At 38.4% G+C, this 25612-nt stretch overlaps 1 protein-coding gene across 12 annotated transcripts in view; it reads left to right on the top strand.

Moving 5' to 3' along the window:
- Positions 1-25612, top strand: part of gtdc1 (glycosyltransferase-like domain containing 1) — a 417621-nt gene that overhangs the window by 330807 nt on the left and 61202 nt on the right. For 10 of the 12 annotated variants that reach the window (XM_059647444.1, XM_048534511.2, XM_048534509.2 and 7 more), the window contains one exon: positions 12600-14962. The exons of 1 other annotated variant lie outside the window; for it this stretch is intronic. In XM_059647444.1, the coding sequence (XP_059503427.1) occupies positions 12600-12683 (84 nt within the window). In that variant the 3' untranslated portion in view covers positions 12684-14962. Of the gene's footprint in view, positions 1-10620; positions 10709-12599; positions 14963-25612 lie in introns of those variants that run through there. One more of the 12 variants, XM_048534518.1, reaches the window with a different exon arrangement.

The raw sequence follows: 25612 nt of genomic DNA, 5'->3' as shown, positions 1-25612 counted from the left end.
TTTGTTTGCAACTTGAATAGTAAATATAGTCATTCTTTTTAGACCAGTTGCCCATACACTGTTGGATATGTTCTTGCTATCATTGACAGGGACACTTGAGAAGCAATAATCTTTGAAGATAATTTCTCACATTAGAGCTTCAATGTCTCCTTTCATATACTTTAATAAAGTACAGAAAACTACAGAAATCATCAGTTTGACACATTTCTAATGCTTGTTCACATTTGTCAAGAAATTGCAACAGTTACTGAGTTTATCATTCAGATGTCAAAACCTGGTTTGAAAGTGCTGCTCTGGGTCTTAACAACATAGGGTGGATATTCACATTGATGGTAGTTTCTTTGACATTGATCCTTAGATAAAATATATAGTCTATTTGAAAGATAGGAAGACTCTTTTAGTGAGGAAGGAGGCATTCTTGCCATAGGCTTTAAATTTCAAGGTTTGAATTAATAAAAAAAATCTGCATAATAAACAAAAATGGTGTTCTTTGTTTTCGATCAGCATAACAGAAGCGTCATCCTTTGAAGCCATTTCCAGAACATTTCCATGGACAAAATTTTCCCACTTTCAGTTTGTGTTTTGTCGAGTGAGATTCACTTGCACTGTTAAAATGTGTGCTGCAATATAATTTCTGCTGTTGGACCTGGTTAGGTCACGCCAGTGTGACAAATGAGCAGCCTCCTCACACATTCCAAGAATGAAACAAGTTCCAGTCACCAAATATAGCTCATCTCTCACAAACTACTGAATTCTTGTCAGCAGAAAGCTAGCAAGGATACTTCTTTAATTTTTAATTTTTTTTAACAGGATGTGGGCATTCATGGCTAATCCAACATTTATGGCCCATCCCTACTTGTAATGAAATTGCATAATGCAGAAACCAAGTTTTACAGCCACATTGAAAGTAGAATCGTGGCTCAGTGGTTAGCTGCCTCAGGGTGCTATGGACCTGGATTCGATTCCAGCCTTGGGTGACTGCCAGTATGGAGTTTGCATGTTCTCCCTGTGTTTATGTGTGTTTCCTCCAGGTGCTCCAGTTTCTTCCCACAGTCCAAAGACGTGCAGGTTAGGTAGACCAGGCTTAGTTGCTGTTGTATCCAGGGATATATAAATCAGGTGGATTAGTCATGGGAAATGCAGAGTTATGGAGATAGGGTAGGGGGAAAGTCAATGTGGGCTAGATGGTCCAAATGACCTGCTTCTACGCTGTAGGGATTCTATGACATCAAACCTGCAATAGAATGTACAAATATAATGTGAAGGGGATTGTACAAATGCCTTTTGTGATGGTATCCACTATGTAATAGTGGATCCAGAAGATACATGAGTCAGTATTGGAGAAGTTTCATTTTAACAGATCATCGTCTCCTCCACAAATTTCATCATCCTTCTCCCAGCCTTTTATGGGCTGCTATCCCATGACATTCATAGTGATTGTAGCAAATATTAGGTTTTATTTATTGTGCGCCACTTCCTTCCTGGCACAGAGCCTTCTGCTCAAGGATGTCTTCTGGTTGTTTGGGATTTAAATGTGCAGCTAAAAGCTAAGACTAGCATACATTGTATACAAAATTGTTGGGTCAAGTGACAGAACATAGAAATCACCTTGCTGGTTGAAGGTAGAAATTGAGTATGAGTGTTTATAGATAGTAAGTCAGACCTTGTGTCCTTTGTTAGTGACATCTTTTCCACTTTTTTCGCCTGTTGCAGTAATTCAAAAATAATTTTATTGTCTTGGTTTTGTTCTTTACGCACTGTAAGGTCGTGAAATTCAGGATAACAACATTCTCCTAAACGATACAAATAAATACAGTTGATATCTACTATTGCATAGTTATTTCTAAACATGCAAAGTACTTAGTGTTCATACTCATATTTTATAATGTTAACTAACTGAAAAATCACTCCTAAATATCAGTATGTCATTAACTGTCTTGCTTACCTTACCACTTTGCTTTAAATTAGTTACCATCTTGCACGGTGGCTCAGTGGTTAACACTACAGCCTCTCAGCGCCAGAGACCCGGGTTCGATTCCTGCCTCGGGCGACTGCCTGTGTGGAGTTTGCACGTTCTCCCTGTGTCTGCGTGGGTTTCCGCTGGGTGCTCCAGTTTCCTCCCATAGTCCAAAGATATGCAGGTTAGGTGGATTGGCCATGCTAAATTGCCCATAGTGTTCAGGGGTGTGTAGGTTATAGGGAGGTGGGTCTGGGTGGGATGCTTCAAGGGGCAGTGTGGACTTGTTGGGCCAAAGGGCCTGTTTCCACACTGTAGGGAATCTAATCTAATCTAATCTAATCTTCTGGATATCCTTTAATGTGCATTTAGGCCGGACATGAGACTCCTCTAAGCAAAGAAACAGTTTACTTCAGGGATGATTTTTGACGCCAAGACCACAGAAATGGCCCTGTATGGGTAAGAGGTATGGTCTACATAAGGTCAGGTCCCGAGACATACAAAGTTCCGATTGGTGAGACGGTACTGAACAAGCATGTGAACCACACGAATGGTGAAAACTTGCGAACAGGGCAGGAGCAAAACATACCCAGCCCTTCAGAACAGCCAAAAGACTGTCGGAACCTGTGGGTTCCACTTTACAGAGTTGAAGAAACCGTAGAATCTAAAATGAACATGACAGATGTCACAACCTCAATGCTTTTACTGCCTGAAGAAAAGGATGAATTTCTTCCAAAAATGTTCCAATGCAAGAGTCGGCTATGGTCCAGAGCACACCGGCCATATCTGAGGCTGAATTGGAGGAACAGACCAGGTGCAAAAATGCCCCAGAAGTAAGGAATACTTTACTACAGTAACTAGAGAAGGTATTTCTGAAAAATTGTCCAATGAAAATATATGGATAGAAATTAGAAATAAAAAAGGAAAGATCACTTTGATGGGATTATAACTAGAGAACCCCAGAAGTTAGAGGGAAATTGAGAAACAAAAATGTAGGGAGATCTTAGATATATGTGAGCTTATTAAGGTTGTAACAATGGGGAATTTTAATTTTTCAAACATTGACCGCAGCTATCATCGTGTTAAAGGTTTCGATGGTGAAGATTTTTTCAAATGAGTTCAAGAAAGTTTTCTTTATCAATATATGGATGCTCCTATGAGAGAAGGAGCAAAACTAAGCCTTTTTTGGACGAGAAGGCAGGGCAGGTAACTGAAGTAAAATTGGGGGAGCACTTTGGGTCTAGTGATCATAATTCTCAGTTTTTAAGTGGTTATGGAAAGGGATAAGTCTTCCAAAGAAGTTAAAGTTTTAATTGGAGTAAGGCAAATTTTAATGTTATGAAACAAGAACTTTCAAAAGTTGATTGGAGGAAACCTTGGTGAAAGGACATCTGACAATTAGGAGATGTTCACGAGAATTCAAAGGCATTACGTTCCTGTTAGAGTGAAGGGTAATACTGGTAAGATTAAAGGATATATGAATGAAGATATTGAGGTTCTATTCATGAATAAGAGAATTATTTTAGATATAGACAACTTGGGTTCAATTGAATCTCTTAATCAATATAAAGAGTGTTGGAGCATTCTTAAGAGGGAAATCTGGAAGGTAAAGAGGGCATGTGAGATTGTATTGGCAGATAAGGTTAAGTATAATCCAAAGAGACTCTACAGATACCTCTAGGAGCAAGAGGATAACTAGAGAGAATGTAGGGTGTCTTAAAGATCGAGGAGGTTGTGTTTGTGTTGAACCTTAGGAGATGGGAGAGATGCTGAATGACTATTTTGTGTCCGTTTTTACTGTGGAGGAAGAAATAGAGTCGAGAGAGTGTAGAGAAATAAACTCTGGACAATAAATGGATAAATCTCTGGAGCATAATCTGATGTATCCCAAAAAGATGTGGGAAGTAAGGGAGGATATTGCGAGAATCCCTTGCAGAAATATTTGCATCATCTATAAGTACAAGTGAAGTGGCTAAAAGTGTTCCTTTGTTTAAAATGTTTGTAAGGAGAAACCAGGAAACTATAGACCTGCGAGTCTGACTTCGGTTGTAGATAATTTATTGGAGGCGATTATAAAAGGTAGGATTTATGGACATTTAGAGGGGCAAAATTTGATTAGGAGTAGTCAGCATGGTTTTGCATAAGAAAAATCATATCTTACAAACTTGACTGAATGTTTTGAGAAAGATAACAAAAAGATTGATGATGGCAGTGCAGTAGACATTGTTTGTTTGGATTTTTTAAAAGCCTTTGACTAGACTCTACTTGGTAGACCAATTAGAAAAGTTAGTTCTTATGGCATTCATAAGCCAGCTAATTGGATACATAATTGGCTTAACAGCAGAAGACAGAGCAATGGTGGAGGGTTGCATTTTGGACTGGAGGCCTGTCATCAGCGGTGTTCCACAGGGATCAGTTTTGGATGCTCTTTTGTTTGTCATTTATATAAATGATTTGGATGAGAATATATGGTTAGTAAGTTTGTGGAAGACACCACATTGGTAGCATAGTAGACAGTGAAGAATGTTTTCTAAAATTACGAGGGGATCTTGATCAAGTGGGTCAGTGGGCTGAAAAATGGCAATGGAGTTCAATCTGAATTAATGTAATGTATTGCATTTTGGTATAACAAATGAGGGTAGGACTTATATGATTAATGGTAGGGCTTTGGGTAATATTATAGAACAGAGAGACCTAGGGTTGCAGGTTTATAAATCTTTGAAATTTTTGCCACATATGAACAGGGTGGTTAAAAAGACGTTTGGTCTACTTGCTTTCATTACTCAATCCTTTGATTGAAGGACTTGGGATGTCATGTTGAGGTTATACAGGACATTGGTGAGGCCTCTTCTGGAATACTGTGTCCAGTTATAAGAAGGATATTATTAAACTGAAGAGGGGTCAGAAGAGATTTACCAGGATGGTACCAGGTATGGAAAGTTTGAACTATGAAGAAAGGCTGGGACTCTTTTCATTGGAGTGTAGAATGTTGAGAGGTAACCTGAGAGAAGTTTGCAAAACAATGAGCTGTATAAGTAGAGTTAATGGTAGTTGTCTTTTTCCTCGTATGGGGGACTTCAAGACTAGGGAGCACATTTTTATGGTGAGAGGAGAGAGATTTGAAAAAGACATGAGATGCAATTTTTTTATGTTGAGGGTGGTTCATGTTTGGAATGAACTTCCTAAGGAAGTGGTGGATGAAGGTACATTTACAATGTTTAAACAACATTTGGATAGGTACATAAATAGAAAAGGTTTGGAGGGATATCGGCCAAGAGCAGGCAGGTGGGGCTAGTTTAGAATGGGATTATGTTCAGCATGATCTGATTGGACTAAAGGGTCTGTTTCTGTGTTGTATGTCTCTATGACTTTATAAAAAGAACAGGTCTATGCTCCCAAACTTAAACGGGAATGAGGGGGGATGTAGTGATTGAAACAAGGTCAGCCAGGTGGACATCATAGAATATAAATTCTCTGACTGGGGCTGAATTCTGGTCCAATCAGGGAACCATTGCTAACAGATATAAATAGGAGTGTCAGAGGTTCAGCTCACCCTGAGAGCTGGGTCTGATGAACCCAGACCAACGTCAAGTATTCTGAACATGTAAATAAAGAGTGACTTGGTGATGGTGTACTGACCTCTGTGGAATTATTTCATTGTGTGGCCATCCAAACAATTCATTACTGTGCCCAAAATGACTCCTATCACTCAAATAACACCAAATCAGACAAACATCTTAACAAAGTGATAATGGGAATGTGGAAGACAAATTCGTCTTTGATTACAAAAGCGGTGGGAGCTTGTGTGTTAGAAAAGCACCATTGATTCATACTGAGTACAGGAGCAATGAGACCTTCATCTAGGATTCAGAATTTATGTGTACATTATTTAGCATTTAATATACATTTCTCCCAACGGGTTGTTTTGTAGCTTGATCTTCGATATGTTTTAACCGATATTGAAAAATTACTGTTACTTGCTTATGATACTCAGATTTAGAATTGCAGTGTAACCATCCTAATCTATGTTACCATTGCATTGTACACCATTTAGTAATAGCTGACAACCAGTGTTATCATCCAAATAAACAAGCATTATTCCATGCTTTTATTTTTCATTTTTGGGTTGTTTTCTAGTCAAGTTTTATAGTCTGTTGACCAGACAAATCTGATGTAAGATATTTATTATTACTTCATGTTATATTACCAGTGTGAATTTATCATTGCAAATCATAAGGGCTAATCATGTGAAACTTACCACTCTACAGAAGGGTGTGATAGTAAATTGATAATTTGAGCACAGTAGATGAAAACCCTTTATTGTGCACATTCTGCCTTAGCCTTCCTTCACCTGTATCATTCAAATAATGAGGTAAAATTGCTACAGTTAAAAGGGCTGGTATCTCATCAGAGAGATAGCTGTTGGTGAGTTTAACCTGAGGGTCACCACAGCTTTGAAGTGGAGCATGATTGAGCAGACAGGACCCTCATGGTGAGCTCAGCTGGTCCAAGAATTGAACTTGCACTGTTTTCATCCCTCCAAATCACAAACCAGCCATCCAGCCCACTGATCTGGTGCTCTTAAGTTTATAAGAGGAGCTGGGGGTCAATCCCATTCAATATATTAGGCATCAAGATTCATATTTGGAGAAAAACGGTCAGGCCAAAAGGATGGTATGAATTTTGTCTGGTCTCGTGCAACACACACGGTGCAAAAATAACACCATTGCTTTAAAGTACGAAAACACTTGAGAAATTACCCTTGTCATTTCAACTGTAGGTTTGATTTAACTGTTTTGTTTAATTTCTGGCTTTGAGAATTTGAAAGTCTCTTCCTTGATTACTCACACAACTGAGTCTAGACTTTCTCAGCTTTGAGTAACTCCTTCAGGGTTCTAATCAAACACTTTGGTCTGGAAGTTTCAAAAATCCTAACAGTGAAGTAACCTACTTTGTAACTGTTGTGACTTATCTCCTTTCTTCAGGAATCTGAAACTGTATCTGAAAACAAGCGCTTCCAAGCTATGGATTTTTCCCCTAAACAAAAGAAAAGTCTTGGTCTTCTCATAGAAAACAAACTCATGCTCTTCAGTGTTTACTCTGACTACCCATAAAACACCACTAATTCAAAACAAATTCTCATTTATCACTCTAGGAACTTTCTCATGCTAGTTCAAAAGAGATCCAGAAATACTGACAAGTTAATCATCAATTTGTAATTCTTTCATAGACCGGTTAGCCTGACGTGGGTAGTAGGGAAAATGCTGGAGTCCACTGTAAAAGATTTAACAGCAGAGCATTTGGAAAACAGAGGCAGGATTAGACAGAGCCAGCACAGATTTATAATAGCAAAGTTGTGCTTGATAAATCTACTGGAATTTTTCAAAAGATGTAACTTATAGAGTTAGTAGCCAATGGATGTGGCTTGCGTGAATATCAGAAGGCTTTCGATAAGGTCCCAGATAAAAAAAATTAACTTGTAAAATGAAAGCGTATTGGATTGGGTACAAACTAATATGGATGACAGACAGAAAACAAAGAGTAAGAATAAATAGTTAATTTTCATAGTTCATTGTCAGGCAGTGACTAGCGACTGCAAGTATATGTAGTGGGACCCCAGCTATTCATGATGTACATATAATAATTTAGATGTGGGAACTAAATGTAATATCTCCAAATTTGCAGACAATATGAAGCTTAGCTGGAAAATCAACTGTGAAGAGGATGCAGGGATGTTTCAGTGTGATTTGATCAAGTGGGCAAATGCATGGCAGATAAAGTATACGTGAATAAATATGTTATTCACATTGGTAGCAAAAAAAAACAGGAAGGCAATCATGCAGTGAGACCTAGATGTTCTTGTACACTGGTTGCTAAAAGTAAACATGCAGACGCAAAGCAGTGATGAAAGCAAGTGAAATGCTGGCCTTCATAGCAAGCGGATTCAATACAGAAGCAAGGATATCTTTTAGCAATTATACAGAGTCTTCATGAGACAACACCTCAAGGATTGCATGCAGTTTTGATCTCCTTATCTGAAGAAGGATTTTGTGGCTGTGGTAAGAGTACAACCAAGGTTTACCAGATTGATTCCCGAGATGCAGGACTGACGTATGAAGAGAGAATTGATTGGTTGGAACTATGTTCACTGGAATTCAGAAGAGTGAGGGGTAGCTCATAGAACTTATTAAAATTGTAAGAGGATGAGAGAGGGTAAATGCAGGAAAGATGTTGTCAATAACTGGGAGACCAGAACCAGGGGCACAGTTTAAGGATATTCAGTGAGCCATTTAGGACTGAAATGAGAATAAATTTCTTTTCCCAGAGTGGTGAGCCTGTGGAATTCTCTGTTGCAGGAAGCATTTTAGGACAAAATATAAAATGTTTTCAAGAAGAAATTACATATGGTTCTTAGGGTAAAGGTGTCAAAGAGAATGAGGAGAAAGTAGGAGCAGGGTGCTTTATTGGATGATCAACTTTGATATATTAAATGACAAAGCAAGCTTGTAGAGCTGAATGGACCCCTCCTACTCCTACTCCTATTTCCTATCTTTCTACAAATCTTTTCACATGCAAGACCATTGGCAAAAGTGATCTGTCTGAAGAGACCCCATTTCGATTGGAATATTTGCTGCATGCCATCACCTGTCATCAATGAAAAATGTCAACTATCAAATGATATATGTTAGTTTTTGCTGTTTTAGTTGTCAATATAGTGAGATCAACATGATTGCATTTAAGATGTTCAGTGACGAGTGATCTTTGGAGAAAACAAATTTAAACCAACAAATTTAACTAATATATTTTTTGTCACAATGCCTCAAAACCAACAGAAGGCTTACTATTGTCAAATTTTAGTACAGTTTGTGTTCAAGTCTGACAATTAGAAACTGTGTTAAATATAAGCCTTGCATTCAAGACAAAAGTGCAAAGTTTTCACTCTCATTTGGATAAGATTTAGATGCAAAAGCCTGCTACCCATGTCTCCTCCCCCAATCCACAAATGTAAGTGGGGTCAGGGATGGAGGCTGTGAGTGAGCTTATTTGAAAAGAGCAGTGTGTTAACCTTATGCACGATCCTGTCTATTGAAAGGAGCCTAAATTTTCTGAATTGATGGCATTGTTAACTTGATTTTTTTCCCAATCTTATGCAGCAGTGGTTTAAGATAAATGTTATCTATCTACACTTAAAAGGTAAATGGCATATGAAATGTTAGAAAATAAATCAAAACTAATTCTCCATTGGTAGCTATTTGGACTATCTACTTATCAAATTTGGTAGCTCATGTAACCTTTTTATATCCAAAGACTATTCAGTCATGCTGTTCTCCTTGGCAGTACTTCTGAACACTGTAATGAACTCCACATGGTAAACACATGAACTAGTTCAGCTTAAGTTTAATTACTGCAATAGCAGAATTATGCTTCAACTTTTGCTCTGAGCCCCATGTCTTCCATATGAGTGAACATGTAGCCAAATGGGCTTCTAAATTTTAGAATGTTATTGTCTTGAGATTATTGTCATAATGAAAATGTTAACAGCTGATAAAAGCCTTTGATGAAGTATATAAAAAGAGAAAAAGAAAACCTCACATTTATAGGACTTTTCAGGACCACCAGATGCCTCAAAGCATTATATGGCTAATGAAGTACCTTTTAAGTGTAGTCATTGTCAAAATGTGGAAAATACAGTTCAATTTGCATACAGCAAACTGCCACAAGCTGCATTGTGATAATGACTAGATAGTTTTTTCTGTGTGTGTGTGTGTGTGTGTGTGTGTGTGTGTGTGTGTGTGTGTGTGTGTGTGTGTGTGTGTGTGTGTGTGTGTGTGTGTGTGATGTTGATTGAAGGAGAGACCAGGGATTACTCGCTGTCCTGCTGTCCTTTAATGGGATCTTTAACATCCACCTAAACAGGCAGATGAGACCTTGGTTTAACATCTTATCCAATTGGATGTTGCAACAGTCCAAATAATATTCTAAATCTTATCTACTCCAATTCTGGAATTCCCAGTTCCCTCCACATTTGCACCTATCTCTGTATTTAAAAGCCCCATCATTTGCTCCTTTGCATTCACCTTCTTAGCCATCTGTTTTTCCCTTTTTTTCCAATTTAGTATTCCTTCTGTTCCAAATGTAAAGTGCTTTGAGGTATCTTGCTGTACATAAACAACATTATTAGAGTATAAATTGTTGTAATAAATAGATAATTGAATATTGAAGCAGTACCTGTTCAATACAAATTTTTGATTATGATAAAATAACTTACATTGAATCTTTCATATTCTTGGACATCCAGAAGCACTTCATGGCGAATAAGGTACTTTTCAAGTACTTTCATTATGCGGAGAAGTACTGCAGCTGGAGATGAGCCAGTTAAATTGTTGTAGTGATGGCTGAGGGATAAACAATAGCCAGGACACCAGAATGACTTCCCTACTTTTCTTTGACTGTTGCCATAGTTTAGTTTATGTCTCCCTTAGAAAGCCAGATGGGGCCTCATCCAAAACACTATAAATTTGACAATGCATTCCTCCCGAAGTGTCAGCATAGATTATCTGCTTTAGTCTCATGAGTGGAATCTGCACATTACTGATTAGTATGAATGTTACCTCTAAACAAAATCTGACACCTTCAAATTACGATTGGTCTATTGTATATAGGTCTGGCTCTCAGGGATGGCTTTACAATCGTGGACAGTGCACAAATGAGGTTAACAACCAAAATATGGGATTATTGACATGAGGAAAGGTTTGTAAAAAAGTTGTTGTATATTGAGTTCTTCATTTTCTTAGTTCTAATGTAGATTTGCAACTATTTAAAAATAGACAGTTATAAAAGAAATATGGAAATAGATTTAGAACCAGTGAACATTAGTAAACGATGGAATGACAACACTTAGCCATCAGGATGAAGAGACAAGTGATTCATATTTTATATTTGCATGAAAGAGGTCTTGGAAAAGAGAGAGACTTTTTCCACTGTGATTGAGGAGTGGACCAGGGTAGCTCTTCTTCTGATTTTAAATTGGGCCACAGAATCTTCTTTATTCATCTGCAAGGCTACACAGAGATTCAGTTTATTGCCTCCACAAGATGATATTTCCAATAGTGCAGTATTCCCTCACTGCTGCATTGGAGTGTTAGCTTTGATATTCATGCTCAAGCCCTGGAGTAGGATTTTTATTTCTTGAACACTCCAACCTATTGCTCAGAGCAAAGTACTGTGAATTTAGCCAAGGCTGACAATTTCTAAAAAAATTTTACAAGCAGCAAAATGAGTCAGTGTTCACTATTATTGTTTGAATAACATGAATTTCTTTTTAAAACAAATCACGTGCCACAAGATCACATTCACAGTTTTTTTTTAAATTCAGGAAGTGGCTGTGTTTTCTTCTCACCCGTAACATTTAGTGCAACCTCAGCATGAGTAAAAAGATTGCTAGATTATCCCACCCACCACTGAAAAGATGGCCAATAAAAAATGTCTCTTTATTGTAATATTCCAGTTTTGGTTTTCTGGATTCCAAGTGGAAATGTGCGGAGACATCTTCATTGTCACTGTGTCCACTGTTTCACGCAAACTTGTCATTGAAAAGTGATCTGTTTGTAAAATCTTATTTATCTCTGTTTTACCTCATGAATAATCACAAGGCACAAAACCTGAACCTAATGCCATAAATGACCCATGTATGATGAACAATTTAGCTTCTTGAAGAACCATGGATGAATATGAACAGAAATTGTAATCTGAGCTCCTCCCTCTAACTAGAACAATACATCAGTATTTTGTGTATTCATGTAGATATTAACATTTCCTTAAAAAGTTATATTCCTCGAAAATCGTATTGTTGACCTGCTTCTTGAACTAAGAAAATGCATTGGATTTTATCATAGGCTTTTAACCAACTGTGGTCAGCACCATTATCCTTACGCCAACTGGAATTCATTTTATAGGGCAGAATAGTATCCATTGTTCTCCGTTTCCATCTTTCTTAAAGTGAAGTATAGTATTACCAATAGACAATAAAAACTGAATGAATTGTAGATTCTGTAAATCAGAAACAGAAACATAAATTGCTGGAAAAACTCAGCAAGTCTGGCAGCATCTGTGGACAGAAATCAGACTTAACATTTTGGATTGAGTGATCCTTCTTGAGTGAGGAAAGTTCACTCGATCTGAAAAGTTAACTCTGCCTACTCCCTACAGATGTTGCCAGACCTGCTGAGCTTTTTCAGCAGTTTTTATTATTACCGATAGGCTACTGCTTCTAACAGCTCTAGCAAAATCAGCTAAAACTGGGGTCATATCCTCTGAATCTATGCATGAAGAACAGGAGTCAGCTGTTTTGCTACAAGTGCAGCAGAGTTGAGACCAGGTATACTCAACTAGTTGAGTTTGCTGGGAGCGCCGGTGACCATAGTAGTTTGAAATTGGCAATTTGTGACAATGCCACTGGGTTTTAATATTGTCTTCATTAAAGCTTATGGGTTTTGATTTCATTAAGCTGCCTATGTGAAAGAGCAGCATTGATGGGAAGGTGTAATGCATTTTTATAAGCATACCTTTGGGTACTTTAACATTTGGAGATGTAAAAGGAAATGTCTTTGTCATTTAAAAAAGTTTCTTTTCTTTCATATAGGTTGACTTAGCCCGCTTTTCCTGGGTAGTTCTTCGTGGCAAATTCAGGTCTCTGCTCACAGCAGAAGCTGGAGAAGATTTGTGACAGATGGGTTTAAGTCACAAACTTGCAGCCTTAGGCAGAATCTGTGGAAGTTTCCAGAGTGTGCCCATATTTACCTGATCAGAGAGAAAGAAAATCTGCAGAGGAAGCTGAGCCTGGCTGCTTGTCATAGCTGACACAGAGCCATCTGCCACAAACCTGTGGCGGCTTTAGATCTCCGATCCCTGCCACCACCCAACCCAAATTAAATACAGATTCATAGCAAAGTTACGATGGTTACACATGTCCCTGTTTCACATGCAGGAGACTATCTGTTCAAAAATATGTGGCCTGTTGTGTAACCACATTCATGTATCCCATATGTGGTGCCACATTGAATTTCCGGTCGAATCTGTTTTTATTCTTTGTACTGTATGACATGGTGCCTAAATACTTTCTTCTTGTGGACTTGATGGCAGCCAAGCTGCAGCTTCAAAAGCTCACACTTGGCTGTGTTTATACCTAGGTTGCCAGGTTATCGCTCCAGTCCTGTCATGTCCTCAAAGGGCCACAGGGTCTGAACGGAGGATCAGAGTGCTAGCGGACTAATCGGTCAACCATCCATGAATTGTTTTTAGGCAAAGATTGATTCTGTCTCTTTTTCTATTGTGAATTAATCAGTGTTCTGCAAGGATTTTTTAGCAAAGGTATTAATAGGAAGTCTGGCAGGTATTCCCTTGGTTCACAATGTCGCATTTGCAATTAATTAATCTTAGAGAAGGCTAAAAGATAAACAGCTGCAATTCAAACTAGCATTGAGAATATGTTGTGTGGTGCCATCTATTTGATGCACTGAAAGCAGAGATGTTTTCTTTCCTCTCCGTGTGCAGACAGCAGGCACTATCAAAATCTACCTCCAACAAACTGGTTCATAATTGATTGAATCTGCATCTGCTAGCAGCTTTAAGTATTCGAATGAAAAGCACAATTAAAGAGTAACATTTGCTGGTGTAAATATTAAATAAATGTCCAGAAATATTCAGCATCAGTATTACAATATTAATTAACACTTGCCCAAAAGATTGGCAAATTGAGCCCTTTTGCTTCTCGAATACCTCACAGCTATGTCACGATGCAAAGGTTTTTTTTAAATCATGCAGTTGTGCTGTTTGGGGTCATAGCTTTCTTCTCAGCATCTCTCAGTGATACTGTATCTCTGTCGCTTACAGCAATTTTTTTTTTTGGCTTTTAGATAGACTTGGCTTTTTACTCTGGAAAGCTGATGGTATGACACCAGGCCAGGAAAATATAAGCAGCAGTAAAAAAAAACTTGGCGAGATAGGACACAATGAATCTCTAGTTTATGTACTTAATTTTAAGAAAAATGTTTCATGAGTAATGTTGTTTGTTAGGAGCAGAATGTGCTTAACTGTGGCATTAATAGACTTCGCAGAGGTTACTCAGGCCCCTGGGTACATCACAAAACTGTCCTCCTACACGATAGAGCGTGCAGCTGCAATTTAGCCCCAGGCACACCTACCCACAGTCACTATCTAATGCATTTTACATTTGTGCAGATGAAAAAGAGGAGGACTTTGCACTCTTTGTTCCTTTGTACCTCACATCAGCTGCCACATGGAAACTGTAGTGTAGGTTTTTCTTTGTCTTTAATCTGTAATTAGGAATTCTGTGTATAGTCTCTTCATTGTGGTTGCTGTCGGAGTTGACAAATATTACTAAGGCATCATGGTAGTCAAGTGTAAGGAATAGAATAATACATTATACCGGTTCTGGGAAGTTTTGGGAGGAGACTGCACTGTTCCCAAATTCAATTCTCACACGAATGAATCGCAGTGTGCTGCAAGACATAAACATGTAAAGAACGTACATGTTCAAAACATGTAAAGAAGAAAAGACAACAGAGGAAAATAACCTTCAGGAATCATTTCTTTCACCTGGTTATGACATCAAAACAAGAAGACGTTAATGCAATTTTTTCATCATGACTGCAAGTGTCAGACTTATTCAGATGTGCACATTTGCAGTGCTAAGAATGCACACCCCAAATCACAGTGGCAAGCATTGTAAATACAAAAATAAACTATGGTGGTGACTGCTTCTAACTTAATAGTGATCAGTTTGATATATTTAACTCTTGATGAGCTGTCAAGTAATTGTAGAGTGAATGTAGGAAATGTTAAACAGCTACTCAAGTTAATAGGATTTGTTTTCTTTTATAAAATATACCGTGCTAGCCTAAAGTTTAAGATCTGATCTGTTGATACGGTTATTGCTGTTTAAACATGAGTGAGATTGTTTTATTTTAAACTGCATACTGAGTTCACTTGCAAGAATAAATGTTTTGAAATAAAAGCATTTGAAAAGCTGTCAGTCATTTTTTTTAATTCAGCTGAGTTTTACAATATTTTCAAATAATTACAAATTTGCACTTTCTGAAATTGTTTACAGGATTATTGTATTTCTGATCAGAAATATATTGTAGGATTATCATAGCAAGTGCAAGAAACTCAACTTGAATCCTGTGATTGAAAAGTATTAATCAGATCATATACTTGAGCCAATAGACCACTTCCATCAATCAAATCAGTTTTGTTGAACCTATTGTTCTTTGTGTAACAGGCCTCAATCTAGGGATCCTTTGTGTTTGGTTTATAAAGTTACATTACAAAAGGGTTTTAAGATTTCCCTGCTGTCTTTTCTTTAACAGGACCTTTTGATCCCAAACCTGCTGTGGCTAGTGAAATCTTCACCCATTCTTTAGTGCCGCACATCATTGGAATTTGAATAGACCTACCTGAAGGTCTTAATTTTCCACACAGCATTAGTTGTTCTCCAGTTTGGTCTATTGTTCCTGTGGACAGAAGGGGGTCTCAGGGCACTTTTTGTCCATCTCTTGAGTGGCCAAAGGTGCTTTCTATGTGAGTTATATTCCCCTGGAAATAAATAACCAGTAAGAAAGAAATTCATATCCCTCATTTCCTGCTATCCATGTTTAGAGCCAAGGAGCAGGGGGTCATCTTAACACACCAGTATACCTTAATACCTTTAGACATCAGATGCATAGAAACCCGCTGAATGACTCCTAAACTTTCATTGCATACATCAGCTCCTGCTGTGCTATGTTACAAAATCGCACTAACAAAGGAGCCTTCCCCACTCCCTATTCCTTTCTGTAAATTTTAAAAAATGCAATAAGGATCATTTTATTTCCATATCAGTAATTCTATTGGGAGCTTACCCATAAAGATCTAGTATAAAAGTTTGACACCATTTAAGATTTGTTGCACTCAAACTGCAAGTTTTAGAAACAACAAAATTAGAACAAAAAAAAGGCACATTGTTTATTTTGAAATAAGACAGAACAATAAAATGTTAGTTCATCAGATTATATTCAATGAATCATTTGATACATTAACATGTTACTAGAGAGTTATTTTAAGGCTGTGTTGCACAATTCTACAATATAATAATTGTTATTTGTTCTTGAGGCTTAGCATTCCTAATTTGGCTTTCAGTGCTTGAAGAGACGTGACAGGTTTGTTATTGGAGTGAACTTTTTGCGTATTGACTGATATTGGAGGGCCTTGGACAGCAGAGAATTCTACCTAATAAGCAGGTAAAGCTGATAAAGCTCAGTCACTCTTCTACAAGAACTGCTCCTGTCACCTGGTAACTGAATAATATGCATACCCAGTTTTCAAAAAGTGTGTTGAAAATCATTCTAGTCCCAACGCTAATTAAAACACACAGAAAATGAGTAAAATATAAGGGGAAATAATTCAAAATTTAGAAATAATACATATTTTGAAAACTAAATGATCCCTCATCTATCCTGTGTTCGAATACTATAAATTCACATTTCAATGGGATCTTGTTGGCTTTCTCAAAACATTGAGTGAGACAATTATTAAGACTTTGGTTACTGCTGTAAAAGCAGACAAAAACTAAATACATAGACAAAGCAAGATTTACACTTTCACAGTCTTTAAGTGGAAGTCCAATTTTCACAACCTTCCACAAATCTGTTGAAGGAATTTTGATTAGTCCTGTTAATTACTATGCTTTGTCTCATATTTTCCTGAATCATTGTGTTTAAATGGGAGCTGATGATACTTTCGGTAGAAATCCTGGAAAGATTGATACTAACAAAACTCCTTCAAAAAAACCGCTACAAACTTTGCCATTCTTGTGTTCTATCTAGCCTATTACTGACTTTTTAAAAGAGGAAATAAAAGTGGCAATCAGTTGATCTAATAGTAGATTATCTGGATTTCCAAAAGGCACTTGATAAGTTACCCTAGTTACATCTAATAAACAATACCAGAGAAAGTGGGATCCATGGGACAAGTGGCAGAATAGATTGGTGTGGAGCTGGATGAATGCAGCAAGCCAGGCGGCATTAGAAGAGCAGGAAGGCTGATGTTTTGGGTCTGGACCCTTCTTCAGAAAGATCTTCTTGCAAAGAAGAAGAGTGGTCCAAATCCAAAACATCAGCTTTCCTGCGCCTCTGATGCTGCCTGGCCTGCTGTGTTCATCCAGCTCCATACCTTGTTATCTCAGACTCCAGCATTGCAGCTCTTACTATCTCTGGCAGAACAGATTGTTAGTTGGCTTCAAGATAGAAAGGAAATTGGGAGTAAATGATATTTATTCAGAGTAGCAGAATATGGAGGAGTGATGTTCCAGAAGGATCTGTTCAGCAATGATTGCTGTTTGCAATTTACATTTACAATTTGGACATTGGAATCAAAAACACAATTTATAAATTTGCAGGTGACAGCAATCTGGGCACAATCAATACCTTGGAAAACTGCAATAAACTACAGAAGGAAGGAACATTAAGAATGATTGAATAATTGGCAAACAGTTTAATACAAAATTGTTACACGCAGGAGGCCATTCGGCCCTTTGAATTTGCACTGACTGTAAATGAGCAATTCATACAGTGGAACTCCCCTGTCTTCACCACATAACCCTGCCCATTTTTCCCCACAAAATTTGAGCTGTACTTTTGTTAGGACGAATAAAGAAGTCCTTTATTACTTGCAAGTTTAGAATCTAAGTGAGTAATCGAACAAAAGGATTTCAATAATTACGCCAATCATTAACAGCAGTCTTGGGATTTGTTTTCTTTTAAGTGTGTAAGGCATTTTCTTGGAGAAAACAAATCAAAAGACTTTATTCCTTGACTTGTGATGATAAAGGCCTTTCCATCAGAGGTTCCAATATGCTCATAGTCTCATTACCATAACATACTGTCCTCAAGCCAGGTGCAGTTGGACAAAGAACAGCAAACACCTCATTGTGAATTTTGCAAAGCTGGTTTGGAAAGAAACACAATTTTTTCGAGGTTCATCCTCAGCAGCTCCATGATGCAACACTCTGAGTTCCTAGGAACAAGAAAAGCATCAATTGCTGCTAGACCATCGATTCGGCAAAAGGTATTCTTTGGTCTATATGTAACCAGCTGGTCTTGAACAGTATGCACCAAAGAATATTCAACATGAAACATGAAGACATGTTATAAATATAAATTGTAATGGTAAGTGTAATGAGGCACCTTGAATTATATTAAAAGAAACTGGTATGTATTGCATTTTGTGTATTGTGAAATATGAATTATTTGTGTACTGTTACAAATTTTATGAATGATATGTATCTTTGGGGAAAAAAGCTTTCATTTCTAAAGGAGTAGAGTTGAAAAGTAAGGAAATTATGATGATTCTGTTTCAAACTTTTGTTCGATTACACTTAGGGTAGCGCATGAGGTTCTGGTTGCGTATTAAGAAAATGATATTGACAAGGTACAGGAAAGATTTACAAAGATGATTCCAAAAATGCATCGGTAAACATACTGAGAAAAAAAAATCATAGACTGGGCCTTTTTTTTGAGCCAACCTAGTATATATCTATAGAATATTGGAAGGCTTTGTTAGAATGGATACAAGAGAGAATGTTTCTACTTGTGGGGAAGAGTGTAATTAGAAGTATAAAATACATTATAGTCACCAAAAAATCCATTGAGAATGTCTTTATTCAAAGACTAATACGATTGTGGATGTTGTGACCACATGGAATGGTCGAAATAATAACATATCAACATTCAAGTGAGAGCTAGATAATGGATTGCACAGTCATGATGTTCGATTTAATTAATGCAAGATGGGAAGAAGCTTGAGAGGAGCATAAATATCTTGTTTACTAATATGATAGATATTCACACTGGCCGGGTCAAATTACTTGTTTCTGTGCATTATACGTATCTTACCATGACAAATAATGAGATTTAAATTTCGTAAAAGTATGGAATAGAAGAATAGCTAGTCGAATGGTGACCATGTGACCACAATGAGTCGTTGTGAAAATCCCATCTGTTTCACTAATGTCCTCTCAGCAAGGAAATCTACCACCCTTATCTACTTGGCCTATTTGTGACTCCAGACTCTCAACAATGTGGTTGACTCAACTATCCTCTGGGCAGTTAGGCATGGGCAATAAATTCTGGCAATTTTTTGTAATCCTCTTTAATGAATGCTGGTGACATAATTGTTAAACTTACATTGACGTAGCTAAAATACATCTACCAATCTCAAATCATTGTCTGAATAACATGTTGATCTGAGCTATACAGTTGCTGGACAAGTTACTTTTGATGTTTTGGGAACTAGCATTAAAAGTATTGAAAAATAATTATATATAGGTTGACAGGTGATAGAATTTGCAGCACAGATACAGGCCATTCAGCCCAACTGATTGTTGCTCCATGTAAACTTTCTCTGTGTTTCTCCCATCTATTAGGATATATCCTTGTCATGATTTTCCCAAAGGATTCTAAACAGCCTAGGTCTATAATGTCTCAGTTCTGCTGGTTTCAGTTTTGTCATAAAAGCACTGAGTGAAGATGAGTTATTTTCCCACAGGACTAACAGTCTGAGTTAGAAATAGGTTCACCTATCTTCATCGCTACTTCCTCCACCCAGCCTCAGTTTAAAAGTTTTTCATTTTTACAAATAATTAATATTTCCACAGACAAGCAAAGTAAATTAATTGTGGCATAATCTTCACTCTGGACACAAGTAGAAAGCTGGTGGTTTTCGCTGCAGGACATCTGCAGTTCTCACTATTTCCAGCTGGTGGTTATAGTTGGGCCACCTGCAATGCAATCTGAACCATTTTACTTCCCACTGAAGTTAATGGAACAGAATTTGGGACAGGGTGCATGTTGGATTGTTGATTTACAGTTGTTTATTCTTGTAAAACCCTCAAACTGAAAATTCCCATCCCTCAAAACTCTTTCTTGTAACTGCTTTAAAAACAAGTACTAAGACCCCATCTTTACATGAATGTGCATGTTTTAGCTGCCTACCAGTCCTGTTGCTTCCAACATCCAGCTTTTTACCATTTGAAATTCTAGGTGACATGATAATTAATCATTTTACACACATTTTACAAAAGCACTGTCCTAATCCAGTAGTCAGCCATCATTCTTTGTTAAAAATTAACTTAAATTACAGGTGATTTATTTCCCCCAAAATGATTGAGGTTCAGGTGTGTACCTTTAAAGATTTGTCTACAGTTTGCCTACTGACATAACAGGTCGACAGTGGATACCATATCCCTAGCCCTGCACTCATCCCCGGAACATCTGTACATAAAGGTACCTATGTCAGGTTCCTGCTCATTGACTACAGCTCTGCCTTCAACACCATTATCCCCTCCAGACTGATCTCAAAACTGCATGACCTTGGTTTCAGCTCCACCCTCTGCAACTGGATTTTCAGGTTTCTGACCCACAAACTGCAATCAGTGAGGATAGGCAACTGCACCACCTCCATAATAACACTTAACAGTGGAGCCCCCCCCCCCCATCAAAGGATGTGCCCTTAACACCCAACTGTACTCCCCGTACACCCACAACTATATTGCCAAATTCCAAATGAATGGCATTTACAAGTTTGCAGATGACACCACTATAGTGGGACAGATTTCTGACAATGCTGAGTCAAAATACAGAAGGGACATAGTGGGCTTGGTGATGTGGTGCAATAAAAACAAACTCTCAATGTCAGCCAAACTAAAGAACCAATCATTAACTTCAGAAATAAAGGGGGAGAACACACCCCCTTCTACATCAGTGGAACTGAGGTTGAGAGGATGGAATGGATTGAGTTCCTCGGAGTGACAATAACTGACAACCTGTCCTGGACTTCACAGATAGATCTGACAGTCATGAATGCACAACAGTGTCTCTTCTTCCTCAGGCAGCTCAGGAAATTTGACATGTTCATAAGGTCCCTCACCAACTTCTATAGATTCACCACTGAAAGCATACTGTCCGGGTGCATAAAGGCCTGGAATAGCAACTGGTCTGCCTGGGACCATAAGAAACTACAGAGCACAGGCCAGAGCATCACAGAAGCCAAGTGTCAAGCCATGGACTCTGTTTCCATGGCTCGCTGCTGTAGAATGTCTACCAACATAACCAAAGATCCATCGCACCCCAGTAATGATCTCCTACAACCTCTTCCATCAGGCAGAAGGCACAGAAACCTGAACACATGCAGGAGCAAGTTCAGTAACAGCTTCTTCCTAGTCATCATCAGATTGATGAATGGACTCTCTAGCATCAGATAATGCTGATCTTGCTAATATTGATCTTACCTGGTGCACACTCTGTGCAATGTAACCTGTATGCTTCTGTCTAAGTCTTTTTGATCTATACAACTTTATGATCTGCCTGTGCTGCCTGTACTCGTAAACAAAGCTTTTCACTGTACTCAGGTACATTTGACAATCAATCAATCAACTTCTAATATGATGTCGGAATTTCAGTGGCCGATGATCCCTTTCTGAATTTTCCTACAAAATATTTGCCATCATGTTGATATCATTAGATTGCTTTCCAGCCAGTTCAGCCAGTGCAAGACAATGGGGACAATATCGGAAAGTGGACGTGAGGAAGATTAGATCAGCCGTGATAATATTGAATGGCAAGCAGTCTCAAGTAGCCAGATGGCCTACTCCTGATCTTTTTTTTATGGTCTTATGCTTGAAGTTGAAATATAAATTTGAATCTTTGTCCATTGGGCCATTTCTGAAGAAGGGTCCAGACCTGAAATGTCAGCTTTCCTGCTCCTCTGATGCTGCCCGGTCTGCTGTGTTCATTCAGCTCCACACCTTGTTATCTCAGACTCTGGAATCGGCAGTTCCTTTTTTCTCAGAATTTTTTTTCTTTTTTTTCTGCTTTTGTACAAATGGTTTTAGTCTGTTCCTTTAATGGTATGACGTATTGAAAATCTATTAGTTTGGAAACTGTTTAAATCACAACATCCTTAAGTGTTCCTTGCTCAGGCATGTGAAGCAAGAAATTCCTGTTGTTGAACATTGCTGCATGTAAAATAATTTATGTGCTTTTATAGCAACATTTCTGATATCATGGAATTTAAAATGTTGTTGCACTTAGACTCTACCTCCCTCCATTTTCCTGGCACTGAGTATTGTCTTGCATGTCCAGTGGAGACCTTAAGCCACAGGTGCATACACCAAGGTCTTTATTGTTTGCAAGCAAAGAAAAAGTCATGGCTTTCAGGGCTGTCAGTGCAAACAATAAAATCTGGCATTTTTGTCACATTTTGTAAATGAAGCACGGATGAAATCTGCATTTCATTTTTTTTAAACTTGCTTAACTAGCACATTAAAATGAACTTTAAGCCCATGTTTCTGAAACTCATGTCTTAATGGCTTCTTTGTAAAGATAATCTCATAGTTAACTCCTTGCAGTATGACTTCAGATATTCAAGATATGTATGTCTTTTGATGTGATTGTTATGATGGACAATATAAAACATTATAGAACATGTCTTAATTAACAATTACAAAACTATTTCTTTAATTCGGCTGAACTTTCAAAGCTCTCTCAAAGTAAAATAGCTCTGAAGCTCTAAAATCAGCCAATGGTACCAACAGATACTGTCAAGCCTATATATATTGATAGCGTTAATCTTGTTCTATTTACTGCTCTCGTCTGAATTGACTCTCTGTCGGCCTCAGGGTTACTGTTATATTTTCCAGTTTGAACAAATAGTTGAAAAATGAAAAAGAAAAACTCTTACAAAATGTTTTTAGAAAAACATTGTGTGTGTTATACAAGGCAACTGACTACGATTTCATTGCTATTGTGTGCACACACACTGTAAAGACTCAAACACGCACCAAACTTTGTGCTTCTTAACCTTTGTATTGAATCCCTCTTGCTAGTAAAAATGACGAGGTTAAACATTAAGCGTCTCTAGTGAAAGGACACCTGTATTTGCTGGTCACATTATGCACAAACTGAAAACGCTTTACAGCTGGCCAAATTAGCATAATTAAATCCACATCAATTAGAAAAGCTCAATCAGCCCATTCTAGCCTTCTCATGCAGATAGTGGCATTTGTCTAAGGTGATAAATAACAAAGACTTTCAGAGTTGAAGACTTCATAGCTGAAAGGAAGAGTAATAGGATTTGTATATTGTCCTGATATTTCACCTTAAAGCTAGTGGAAGTGATTAGCACTAAACATGCCATTGAATGAGGTACAGTTGCATTCTGCATTCCAATTACATTGGAAAACAGGAGTCAGCATTGCAGATGTGCATTTTACAACATGCCACTGTTGCAATTACTCTTTTATCCACAAATAATGAGGGTAAACAAAGCCTGGCTTTGTGACTTTGGCCCTCCTTTGCACAGGGAAGCCCCGATGACCCTGCGATCGTAACAAGACTTCACTGTGTGATGCTTGCAAGTAAATTCCTCCAGATGAGAAGTGACATGGGGTTCAAGGGTTAATTTGTGTAACAGGCAAATTTGCATACAAATGAAAAATGATGAAATTTCTGTTCTCCTAAATTTTCAATGTCAGTGACATCAAACAGCAGACTGCACTCCCTTGCTGTTCATGGAATATTCATTACTTGTGAAACAGAAGCATCTTGTTAGGTTTTAATCTAAAACTTCAAATCACTAGCTTAATTTGTTAAACTTTATCACTTGTAACACTTGCCTTCCTGTTTTAGCTGTTCAATGTCTTACTTCATGTGTACTTTATGCTTCATTATATACAGATAATAAATGACACAAACGTAAGCCTCATTGCTAAGAATTCATTTCACAAAATCATCTGTTTCTTTTCTCCATAACCATAGCAGAGGCCTTATTTTATATTCCCAGGACCTGCAGCCACAGCTCGCAAAATAGTAACAATGTTAATAAAACTAAATTGTGGATGTCGTATTGCTTTTATTGATCTATACATATCTCAGAATGTTATATAAACAAACAATTCTCTTTTGCCTGTCAATTTATATCAATGTGAAGGAGTAGATTCAAACAAGAATGTATGGTAAACATACTGGATCCTTTTAGCAAATTCTCAATTTACACTTACAGTTGACATTAGGCTAGAGCATATTTGATTTCTTAGTATTCAGATATAACGGTTACTAACTTAGCAAAATCATGTAGCTCAGCAAGTAAAGCTATTAAAGTATGTGCATTCATTGTTTAGAACCTCCAATATGCTATTTATATTTAGGCATTGGGCCTCATTAAATTCACAGATCAATGTGCACAGTCAATGGATAGAGGTAGGGATATTCTACTAGTGTTAGTAGTTGTCATTGAAGAAAAACTTGAAAGTTAACCTCATGATGTCCGGTCACGTGATGCTCTCCCAGAATTCATAAAGGCTGCTGTTGTGTTTAAATTAAGGGGGTTGCATCTCCTGTAGTAGAGTGGCTTTGACCATCATTGTTTTGCCAGGTGGTAAACGTTCTACATATGTTAGGAATCAGAGGGCGGCTGAGAGCCATTACAGTGGAATTTTCGGAGAGACCCTGGTGGGGTCTGAGAGGACAATGACTGGCAAGGTAAAGGTGTACAAGGAAGCAGCCATTAACAGAGTGGGCCAGTGTTAGAGTGAAAGTACTGAGGCATTTGCTTGAGAGGTTTTGGCATGAGGAGGCTGAGCAGGGATACATGTATGAGCAGGTAAGGGCTCTTTCTGTGAAGGGCTGAAAGCAGTGGGAAATGGCAGTTAGGGCAGAGACATGCTCCTCTTGCAGAATGTGGGAGATGAGGGATACTTCCAGTGTCCCAGAGCTGATAGGAACTGCAGATGCTGGAGAATCTGAGATAACAAGGTGTAGAGCTGGATGAACACAGCAGGCCAAGCAGCATCAGAGGAGCAGGAAAGCTGACGTTTTGGGTCTGGACCATTCTTCAGAAATAGGGGAGTGGAATGGGGTTCTGAAATAAATAGGGAGAGAAGAGGAGGTGGACAGAAGATGGATAAAGAGAAAATAGGTGGAGAGGAGACAGACAGGTCAAAGAGGTGGGGATGGAGTCAGTAAAGGTGAGTGTAGGTGGGGAGTTGGTGGGGGGGGGGCTGATAGGTCAGTCCAGGGAGGACAGACAAGTCAAGGGATGCAGGACGAGGCCAGTAGGTGGGAGATGGAGGTGGGAGGAAGGACTGGTTAGGGAGGCAGGGACAAGCTGGGCTGGTTTTGGGATGTGGTTGGGGGTGGGCAGATTTTGAAGCTTGTGAAGTCCAGATTGATACCATTGGGCTGCAGGGTTCCCAAGCGAAATACGAGATGCTGCTCCTGCAACCTTCAGGTGGCATCATTGTGGCACTGCAGGAGGCCCAGGATGGACATGTCATCTGAGGAATGGGAGGGGGAGTTGTTTAGTGTGAACTGAGCATAGGTGTTCTGCAAAGCAGTCCCCAAGCCACCGTTTGGTTTCCCTGATGCAGAGGAGGCCACAACGGGAACAGCGGATGAAGTCGACCACATTGGCGGATGTGCAGGTGAACATCTGCTTGATGTGGAAAGTCTTCTTGAGGCCTGGGATGGGGTGGGGGGGAGGTGTAGGGGCAGGTGTATCACTTCCTGCGGTTGCAGGGAAAAGTGCTGGGGGTGGTGGGGC

This window comes from Stegostoma tigrinum, chromosome 7 (genome assembly GCF_030684315.1).
Source record: "Stegostoma tigrinum isolate sSteTig4 chromosome 7, sSteTig4.hap1, whole genome shotgun sequence".
Lineage (NCBI taxonomy): Eukaryota > Metazoa > Chordata > Chondrichthyes > Orectolobiformes > Stegostomatidae > Stegostoma > Stegostoma tigrinum.
The sequence above is the reverse complement of the archived record's forward strand: the minus strand, read 5'-3'. Positions and strand labels throughout refer to the sequence as shown.